At 46.3% G+C, this 10,356-nt stretch overlaps 1 protein-coding gene across 2 annotated transcripts in view; it reads right to left on the minus strand.

Annotated features, from left to right (window-relative positions):
* Nucleotides 1-601: 601 nt before the first annotated feature.
* The window catches only part of frem2a (FRAS1 related extracellular matrix 2a), a 45,957-nt gene continuing 36,202 nt past the window's right edge, over nt 602-10,356 (minus strand). Inside the window, exons 13-24 of one of the 2 annotated variants that reach the window (XM_076274000.1) lie at nt 9,750-9,923; nt 8,322-8,625; nt 7,799-7,930; nt 7,080-7,411; nt 4,376-4,568; nt 3,928-4,032; nt 3,275-3,399; nt 2,702-2,836; nt 2,172-2,298; nt 1,754-1,941; nt 1,440-1,586; nt 602-1,111 (exon numbers count right to left, since the gene is read on the minus strand). In XM_076274000.1, the coding sequence (XP_076130115.1) occupies nt 602-1,111; nt 1,440-1,586; nt 1,754-1,941; nt 2,172-2,298; nt 2,702-2,836; nt 3,275-3,399; nt 3,928-4,032; nt 4,376-4,568; nt 7,080-7,411; nt 7,799-7,930; nt 8,322-8,625; nt 9,750-9,923 (2,472 nt within the window). Of the gene's footprint in view, nt 1,112-1,439; nt 1,587-1,753; nt 1,942-2,171; nt 2,299-2,701; nt 2,837-3,274; nt 3,400-3,927; nt 4,041-4,374; nt 4,569-7,079; nt 7,412-7,798; nt 7,931-8,321; nt 8,626-9,749; nt 9,924-10,356 lie in introns of both variants that reach the window. The other variant, XM_076273999.1, reaches the window with a different exon arrangement.

Here is a 10,356-nt window from a genome sequence, read left to right on the forward strand (position 1 = left end):
TCACTGTGACACACAAATGACTACAGAAATTTACACTGTAGCCTAAGTAGACTCTGCAATGTCATGCTTGGGATATGAAACACCTAGACATCCAGTTTTATTCCATTTACAAGTAGACATTTAGAAAGTTGTGATGAGTTTATTTGAAATCATTCTGAATATTAAATAAAATTTAAAAGAATCTACTCTTCAAGGACACACAACTCACACATACATTAACAATGATGTTTTAGGAAACAAGGGGAACAGTTTTAATGTACTGTGGTGGTCACTTTCTAGAGCCTAAAAAAATCAATGGTCTTGAAAAGCTCTTTCACAGATAATACTTTCAGATATAATTGTTATCCTTTTAAAATCCATGTGCATATTATCACAAAGACATGCCACCATCATTCATATCGACCAAAAAGTCTTTTATATAATGAAACAGTTGTTTACATATTTTTCTTGGACTGGTAGTTTTCTGATCTCAAAGGGATGACTGTTTGAGAGGCACTTGCAAAAAGAACAGGGATGACAAGAATATCACAAAGGTGGCACACACACTCTCTCACACACACACATAAAAAAGACTGTATTTCCCAGTGTCCTACTTTGTCCATCAAACCTCTGAACTGTTAGCGCTGTCATAGGACTTGTCTGTCACCATCACCGGCTGCATGCTGCCCGAGGGCTTGGCCACCTTCTTGGCCCCGTTGTGACGGGAGCGCAGCACCAGCACCAGGATGACCGCCAGCAGCACGGTGAGCAGGAGACCCACCAGGGCGCCGGCCACCGTCACCGCGTCCTCCTCCCCGCGCCTGCTGCTCTGTTCCCGTGGCAGCACGCCGTCCGCCAGTGGCTCTCCCGCTGAGCCTGCCCGCCGGCGGCTGCGGTCCAGGGCGATGTGCATGATGTTGGTTCCCCGGTTGCTGCCTGAGCCGATGTTCTCGGCCAGAGCGGGCACCTCGCCAGGGGCGGCCCTGCGGGAGCGCGAGGGCAGAGCGGGCAGGTTGTCGCCCGACACCACCGAGTGGTACTCGAGACTCCTCTTGCCGATGCCGCGGTTGGCGTTCTCCTTGGAGCGCACGGTGTAGATGGTGTGGATGTACCACTCCCTCCCGGCTGCCACCTAGAAAGATACAGGGCAGCAAAGTCAACATATTTGGAAATTCTTACTAAATGTTTAATGGAGCATGAAATTATGGTAAAACAAGGTATTTATTTCAGATTAACAGCTGCCTTTATATTTCCCAGTTATCAGGCACCATTTGCTTTGTGAGTGTATATCAGTCAAGTTATTAAATTTAAGTATTATATTGTTTTGTATGTCGCTTTGGACAAAAGCGTCTGCCAAATCCCATAACCATAACCATAACCATAACCATAACCATAACCATAACCATCAGTCAACAGAAGTCTGACGGTGGGAGGCATATTTAGTGCAGTTAAAGTCAGACCTGGAACATGGCGTCCGAGTCCAGCCTGAAGCCATCGGAGCCTGGTTGTTTGACTAAAGACAGGGCTGACGGGTCATCCACTGCCAGGAGGGCATTGAAGGGGACATCTCCGAACGACTTGGCCTGAGTCTCCGGCTGAGCTTTATCCTGAAGTGGACCAGAAGGCATCACGCATAGTCAGACATCACACCATAAATTAAAACAAAACAAAACAACATATATCAACACAACTGAAGGACCATACTGTGTGTGTGTGTGTGTGTGTGTGTGTGTGTGGTGAGGGGGGGGGGGGGGGGGGGGGGGTAAGTACTTACAATGATCTTGAACCTGTAGAGGAGCGATGGGGAGTCTGCCAGGCAGCCAAACTCAGACTTGCTGGGGTTGAACTTGGGCACGTAGCCGTCAGCTCCCGTGCACAAGAACACTTTCTCAATGCTGCAGTGGAATGAGTCTCCCAGGTTCTGCACAGGGTCAACCATGACTCGTCCATAAATCATCTCACCTGAATGAAGAGAATACGTAAACAAACTAAACAAAAGGGTAGCTGGTCTGTGTGTATAAACTGTTTGGAAGAAACCTTCATTTCTTTTACGGCTAAATAACACCAGCATACAGAAGTCTATGATACAAAATGTCTTCAAACGTTCATATGCAACATCACCCGTGCTGCACATGGATGCAGTGTGTGCATAAAGGATTTCAAAACTTTTCTGAAGGCTTCTGTTGACGTACCCTCTGAGAAGGCGGCGTCGCTCTCCTGTCCGAAGCCCATGGAACCGTCGGACAGCCAGAGGTCCCTCTTGGACAGCAGGAGCATCTGCGTGTTCAGACTGAACTCCACAGCTACGGGGTCACTCACCTGCAGACCAGCAAAAAACAAAATCAGACAAAGGTCTAATCGGGCTCTGTATCAAATGCATTCATGATTATGCTTCTATATGCCTGCAGTAACCACTCACACTCCTAAGAGTTCATGTGTAATTGCACTTTGCAGGTCTACTGAAACCAAACTGGGCTATGGGTTTCCATTATTGCAAATCTCATTCTGAGTAACCTAACCTCATTGGAAAACTATTGGGCACTAAACCCTGTGTTTTGCTTACTGGAAAAGCACTTCAAAAGAGTTGGGAAGCCCTGAATGTTTCTGGACAGCGGCCCTGGATTATGTGAGGGATTATAACTTCTGGAAGGCCAGGAATGTTGGGCAGGGCCCGGGGTGACGTGTAGTGTCAGGCCCCCGAAGATTTTCTCCCGTTAGTTACCTGCTGGAAGCGAATGTCCATGTCAAAGGTGATGGGCTCCCTGGGGTTACAGACAGGAGGGACAGAATACTCCACATTCATGGCAGCCGTACAGGGGATCAGCTTCACAGTGTATGTGCCCGAGTAGTCGCGCACCTGAAAAACATCACATTACCATAAGCACATGTCTACAAGATCAATAGCTAAAGCCAGATACAATTATCTATTAATTACAATAATAGAATCCATAGACCACAATGTCATGTTAATATAAACAGACATAGAGCTTTGGTAGTTAACAGAGATTTTGGAAAATGTCTCATGATAAGATCTTAAAATGTTCCATATGATATGCATAGCAATATCTATCTATCTATGCTAATGTGCTGTAGAAAATGTTTAATATGAGCCTGCTATTGTGATTGATGTTGTCTGCAGGACTGCAAAGTAGGTCTCTGAACTGACGAGCAACAGTCTAGACCTCTGAGCTACAGAGCTAGCACTCGATGACAACAGAATGCAAATTCAAGCACTTGAATAAGCCCTGGCTGTCATCACAACTCATTTCTGTTGTAGGATGTGAGAGAAACTTACAGCAAAGTCAGACATAAAGTTCCACTGCTGCACTGGCTGGTGGTATGTGGGCTCGGTCCGCACCAGTGAAAGGTTAAAGGTCAGGCCTGGGTGGCCTATACTCATGACCATAGATCTGCTGGATGCTGAGTGAAAAGACAGGTGCAGAATCGGAAATCAATAGCAAATTCATGAAAATATGACATTAAGGGGGGGAGGGCAGTCATGTCCCAATCCCACCCTATCTCTCTCTCTCTCTCACTCACTCTCTCTATCTCTCTCTCTCTCTCTCTCTCTCTCTCTCTCTCTCTCTCCCCCACTGACTTCCTCTCTATCTTCTTAAAAATATAATATAAATGTTCTTGAACAATGGAGATGAGAGTACAAATATAAAAGGTGGTTGAAGTGTTCTACATACCCCTCTTTTCCTCTCTCTTGTAACGCCCTTTGCCCCCTTTAACCGACAATAAAACAATATTATTATGTACACTTAAAAAAATTTAAAATGGCAAATGAAACACTGATGACTGCATGTATAACACTTCCAGGGTGCTAAAAACATAATGACCAGACATTGCTAAACCAAAAGGATATTTATGAATATTTATGTGCTGCCTGTATTATGTAATGTAATGTATGTGATGTAACGTATGCAAGCCCACTGTAGGCTTCACCTGGGTAGGACTCTACGAACAGGCCCCTGAAGCGGGCCTCGGTGCGGAAGTTGACCACCAGGCGGCCCTGTTCATTGATCCTCATGCTGGTGGGATACAGGGCACCTAGAGATAGACACAGAAGGACACAATGTTCAAATGTTCGTATCTCATTGAGACCATCATTGTGATTTCAAGACACAGCAACTTTATCAAAACAACTCAGTTGCCCTTATTCTGTGCTTTTTATGAACATTTGAAAATATCAAAATATTTCCAGCATATCATTAAGCAATAAGCCCCGAGAGGCCGTAGGTTACACTGATTTTACAACAGCTACGGGCCGTTGTTACAGTAGGCACTTCGCACTAGCGTCCCATATTTCCCATATACAAACCAGCAGTACTATGTTGTCCACTCTATCCCAGCCTCTCTCCTCTCCTCTCTTCTCTTCTCCTTCTCTCCTCACCTTGCAGCTCTGCCTGTGGTGGACTCCCGATGCCGTCCTGCCACAGGATGGCCGTGTCGTAGGTGAAGGTGAGCCGCAGCTCGGACTGCAGGTCAAAGTGCTGCCAGCCGCCGATGCCCACAGGCGAGTGGAACACGTAGGAGACGTGGAGGGGCACGCGCAGCGTCACGTAGGACTGCACCAGGTTCAGCACCTGCACAACACACACACACACACACACACACACACACACACACACACACACACACACACCCACACACACACACACACACACACACACCCACACACACACACACACACACACACACACACACACACACACACACACACAGAGACACACACACACACACACACACACACACACACACACACACACACAGACACACACACACACACACACACACACACACACATGCACACACACAGAGACACACACATCAGTGGGTGAGTGGGCATTCAGTCACCAGGCGACTCACTAATGCAACAGAGTTGCATGTCACACTGTTACCTGGTCATAAACTCCACTTATTACAATTCAGCCGAAAACGGGTCACAGCATGTGGAAATAGTTTACAGCCTCATTTTTTCCAACAGGGTGTAATTATTTGGAGGCAAAACATGCACTTTGCATACATTCCAGCACCATATGGATTTCATAGTTGCTGTTTGGATATATCTCTGGCCTCTGGCAATTCCTCATACTAACAGACCACTCTGTCATGGCCAAACACCTGGTGCGGTGAGATATGGAGTACCACAATGCACAGAATGGTTGCACACCTGTTCCCATCTAATGACTCCAGGCAGTGAGCAATGTCAGTGTACTATTGAAACTTACATGTACTTCATAAATAGCATTTTTTGAATGATTGCAAACATCCAAAGAAATTTGTAAAACACTTTTAGCAAATGTAAGACAGGTGTCACTTGCGCTCAAGCCTTATCGGTCACAGTCCAGGACTAAAGAGTCAGAAAGACTGGCTGGGCCACTTCAGAGAGACTACACCCAGGGATGACCGGAGCACTCAGAGAACTTTTAAACTTTTTTTATTCAGGTGCACAAACGACTGACGTTTCGACACACTGCGTCTTCCTCAGAGTCCTCACAGTGCGTTGAAACGTCAGTCGTTTGTGCACCTGAATAAAACAAGTTTAAAAGTTCTCTGAGTGCTCCGGTCATCCCTGGGTGTAGTCTCTCTGAAGTGGCCCAGCCAGTCTTTCTGACTTTTAGCAAATGTGTCAGTTCCAATTGGTTGCTTTCCAAAATGCCACTAGAGGTCTCTGTTCATCTGTGTTATTCTGGTAATGGCTGTCAACCCTGAGGTGACTATTTGTCAAGTGTTTGCCTTGAGAAATATGATTAGCTGTCTTCAGCGATTCCCTTTTAACATCTCCGTTAAATATTCAGCAATGTCACACAGTGAATTAACACGTCTCAAAAAACACAAGCACATTGCCAAACAGTGTGATGCAAACTTACAACCAGACACCAATAACACTCTATCACCTAAAACCAGAGCTTTGCCTAAAACAACCCTCAGCAGAATGAAAGGTGTGAACTTGAATTAATCCCCTCTGAAAAACAAAATAATATATATATATAAACAAGAAAACACTGCCTTCTGGGAATCTTTTTCGAGTTGTTTTTGTCGGAGGTATCACAAAAGTAGCGGCTGTGCAGAGTGAGTGTGTCTGGAAGAGACGGCCCCCTGCCAGTTGGGTGCCCTCGCTGACAGAGTCTCCCCAGCCCAGTGACACTGATCTGCCCTAATGAACCCACCATGGGCCACTAAGCACACCACATCCCCACTGATCATATCCCATTTCGCATTTAACAACCAAAGGTCTGGAGGGACAATTAGACATGACCTCTACGCAAGAGATGACAAGGGAGTGTATGTGTGTGTGTGTGTGTGTGTATGTGTGTTTGTAGTGAATGAGAGAACATAAAAGACAGAGAGCGAAAAAGGGGGGGGGGGGCGGGGGTCGAACAAGAGCAGACAGCGACAGAGTAAAGAAAGGATCTGCGGGGCATCCAGAGGAATGAGGTGATGTCTGCCACAACAACAGAAGCAACAGCAACCCTGATCCCCACAGCACCTGCCGGCACGAGGCACTGTTTACAAAGGACTCTGTGCTCATAATACACCTCTATGATCTGCACCGAAACAGTCCGCTGACTAGAAGTGAACCATAAAGTGGGACAGGGGATGGGAGAGGCGAAGTGTAATATTCATGAGCTTGTGTGTCGTCAGAGGTGCTTTGAAACCCAGGAGACACTAGACAACACCATCTGCATAATCATCGTGTTTATGAAAATCTGTCAGCACTTATTTATAAACATCTAGAGTGGATATCTTGCAAGTTGAAGAAATGATCATATGGGAGAGGCTGACTGGAAAACCTATTAATAATTGACTGATTATGAGCTATCGAAATGCTGAAGGATCTGAAGCCTACAAATAGATCATTTTGGATGGAAATGTGGCATTGGGCATTGATCAGTGGGAGAGGCTTCTGTTAGGATGCTATGTGGAGTTCAAATCGTTCAAAGATGACCTAGAAATATCCACAGAATGTTCAGAAACAAGCAGTATACAGTAACGTAGTTTTAGCTTTCATTTCAAACTATTAAATCATCCAGATATCTTAACCATGGCATTGCTGGCAGCCCAATTCATGGGCACCTTCACCTGACACTCACCTGTCCGTCGGTACCGATGGAGCCTCCACAGTCGGTGAGCAGTTCGGACATGTCGTAGTAGCTGACGAACTCCCACAGGCAGGCCTCCAGGTTGAGGTTGCGGTAGAAGCGCAGCGCACCGGCGCCCCGCAGGGCGGAGCTGTACTGGTAGGGCGAGGTCTCGCCGATGCTCTCGGGGTTGCGCGTGTCCTCGGTGATGAAGCCGTAGCGCGTGCTCACCTCGTTGTAGTCCAGCAGGTTGGAGCAGCGGTGGTTGCCCACGCGCGTGCCGTCGGGACTGAGGGTCAGCTCGAAGTTGGACAGAGCGCGCGTCGAGATGACAGGCAACATACCTGATGCAGAACGAGAGAGAAAGGGAGATGGAGAAAGAGAGGGGGAGGAGAAAAAGAAAGAAAGAAAGAAAGAAAAAAGAAACAAATGAGAAAGATTTAAAGAAAAAGGAAAACAATGAAAGAAAAGAAAAGGGTGAGGTGGGGAAAATGGAAAGAAAGAAAGAAAGAAAAAAGAAAAAGAAAGACAAAAGAAGAGAGAGGATAAGTGAGAGAGAGAGATAAAGGAAACGAAGAGAAAGAGAGGAAATGTTGGGAAGGATTTATAAGCAGAATTGAGTAAAAGGCAGCAGCAATTTTCAGGGGATTAGTTTCAAATGTCTTGGCTTTAGGTCTTGCGTTTTTGTCATGCTGCCAAACAGCTGGAGGAGGGGATGTCCTCGTTCTCACCATCGATGTGGGGCATGGTGACAGTCAACTTGATCAGGTTGGCGTGCTCGGGATCATCTGCGCCCGTGTAGCGTAGCTTGGCAGAGAACGGCTCGGCGCCCACCGTGCCCACTTTACGAGGCTGGCACATGCCTGTGGTGGAAAAAAAACCAAGATAGGGCATCAGTTAAATGATGTGCAGAGGATATGATTGGATTAAAGATGCATGTTCTGGACATGTTCTGGACGATTTCTTACAGAGATGGGGGGAATGGCAGTCAATTAATTACTGTGGTGTCACTCCACAGTTGTAAGTCGCTTTGAATAAATGTGTCAGATAAATGGTGTGTCTCGGAGAAAAGCGGAATACTTCAACTTTAACACCTCAATGTGTTTGGTTGTATTTTGCATTGATGATCTATGGTCACAGTGGCAGTCACAGCATGAGTCAGAATGTGCTAGAATTTTCCATCTTCCAGTGGCATGTTCAAAGAGAGAGAGAGAGAGAGTGTGTGTGTGTGTGTGTGTGTGTGTGCCTCCTCACCCTCCTCGCGGCTGATGCTGATGATGGGGCTGCTGAGCTCCAGGCCCTCGTCTCCGTTGGCGTTGACGGCGCGAGCCGCGCACTGCACCCGCGAGCCGGCCTGGAAGTAGACCGAGTCCAGCGTGATCATCTTGGACGAGGTGAAGAACGTGTCGAAGTCGGCCTCGCGCATGGGGCTGGTCACGCCGTCCGGCCCAGCGGGGGCGCTGATGAGCCAGCGGTAGCGCGTCAGCGTGTCGTTGATGTTCTCACTCACGCAGATGGAGCCCGTTTTTTCATAGTCGGAGAACCGCGGGTTACAAGCCTGCAGGAGAGTGAGAGGAGGTGAGAGGAAAAAGACAGCGATGTTTAGAAGTGTGAAACATGATTTTAAAATAGACAGAGGGAAGTGCTAAAGCAAATAGCAAAATGTAAAAGGTTGATATCACTTTGTCTATCTATCTTTGTCTTGCTCTCTAGTGGGGGTGAATACAGCAGAATACTGTATTTACCAATCTAGCCCACTTTTACAGCATATAGGTATTATAGTCATTCATTCAACCTTTATTTACTCTCGGAGGGTCATTGAGGGAAGCCCTCATTTTCAATGAAGCCGAGATAACAGAAACAATGAAGTAACAAGATGTAAAAAGAGAGAGAAAAAAAGTATAGGTATAGGCCTATAAATAAAATAAAACAAAGTAAAATAAATAAATAATAAGATAGCATACATTACATTATAGAGGAGGAAGGGGAAAAATCCATAAAATGTACAATCCAAAGCGCTCCACACACAAGACATTGACACATAAAGACAAACAATGCTGGACGGAGGTGCCAGACAGAGCGGCGTAATCGCCAGCGTACCTGTGACATCACACCAAGACATAGGCTACACAAATAAACAGACAGACCAGTAGACAGAGACAGTAAAGCAAGCCTGTCTTTACAAAAACAGTAAGGCTTACAGAACAAGACCAGACATAAAACAAACAGACTCAGCGCTCATGCAGACAAAGATAAAGACAAACAGAAAACACTCAGTAAGTCCACAGGCAGGTGATAGTGCTTCACCAGCAGTTTAGTCCACAAGTCCCCTTTCGGCCCCGCTGAGCAGATCAGCCAGCAGATGAGGGGGCGGTCAACACATTGGCTCATGTCTACTGTTGAACTATTTATATATTTGAATATTTTTTTAGAAAAGCCTTTGCTCTAGTCAAATTGGCTTCATCTAAGATGTTTTTCTCCCAATTAAGGAGTGTCTCTAGGTACCTGTAGACTAGATGCAAATAAGACCCATTAGACCCAAGTATGTTGCACAGTGAGCAACATACTTTTGCACCAGTATCATAACGTTTCTCTTTCTTTACTCAGAATCAGTGCTCTGCGACAGCTCCAGTCATCGTGACAGACAGGTGTTTGGGTGCGGAGCGGCTTTGATCAGCGTACCGTGACACAGACGACAGGGTAGCCAGCAGGGGGTTGGAGGTTCTCCTTGGACCCGACGTCTCTCTTGGTTCTGACGCCGTCGTAGTGCAGCAGGGACACGACGCGCGGGAGCGACGGGAAGGTGACGTCCGCCATGCTGTTTGTCTCCTCGATGTAGACGATGGCCTTGGTCATCTGTCGAACAAAACACACCGGGGAGTCCAGTCAGTGCCAAACATCACACAGGCGAGTTGGACAGATTGATGCTGGGTTGCGCATGCTACAAGGTTCAGTGGAGCCCGAAGTTATCTGAGTTCAGTTCATATGCAAAATGTCAACATGATTTAAACAGTAAGCCAGCAAATTCCCCACAGTTTGTACTTTTTGGAAATAAACTTCGATTGTGGGTTATGTAAACTTTATAGCATGCTGAATAAATAATAACGCTTGGAGGTCGCAGGAATAATAAATGCTCTACTGATGTGAGAATCTATTGTTCTAAGTAAGTAGTTGTTCTACTGTAGGCGTGTGGCGCGTCTATAAAAAGCTGATCATTAGTAAGAACAAGAGGAGCATCTCAAGGGCAGAGAGTGTAGCAGACGAGCTGAAACTCTCCGATACGAAACAA

This window comes from Alosa pseudoharengus, unplaced genomic scaffold, assembly GCF_046254945.1.
Source record: "Alosa pseudoharengus isolate Yale_2024_CS ecotype anadromous, Long Island Sound unplaced genomic scaffold, YU_APseudo_1.1 YU_APseudo_1.1_scf_8, whole genome shotgun sequence".
Lineage (NCBI taxonomy): Eukaryota > Metazoa > Chordata > Actinopteri > Clupeiformes > Clupeidae > Alosa > Alosa pseudoharengus.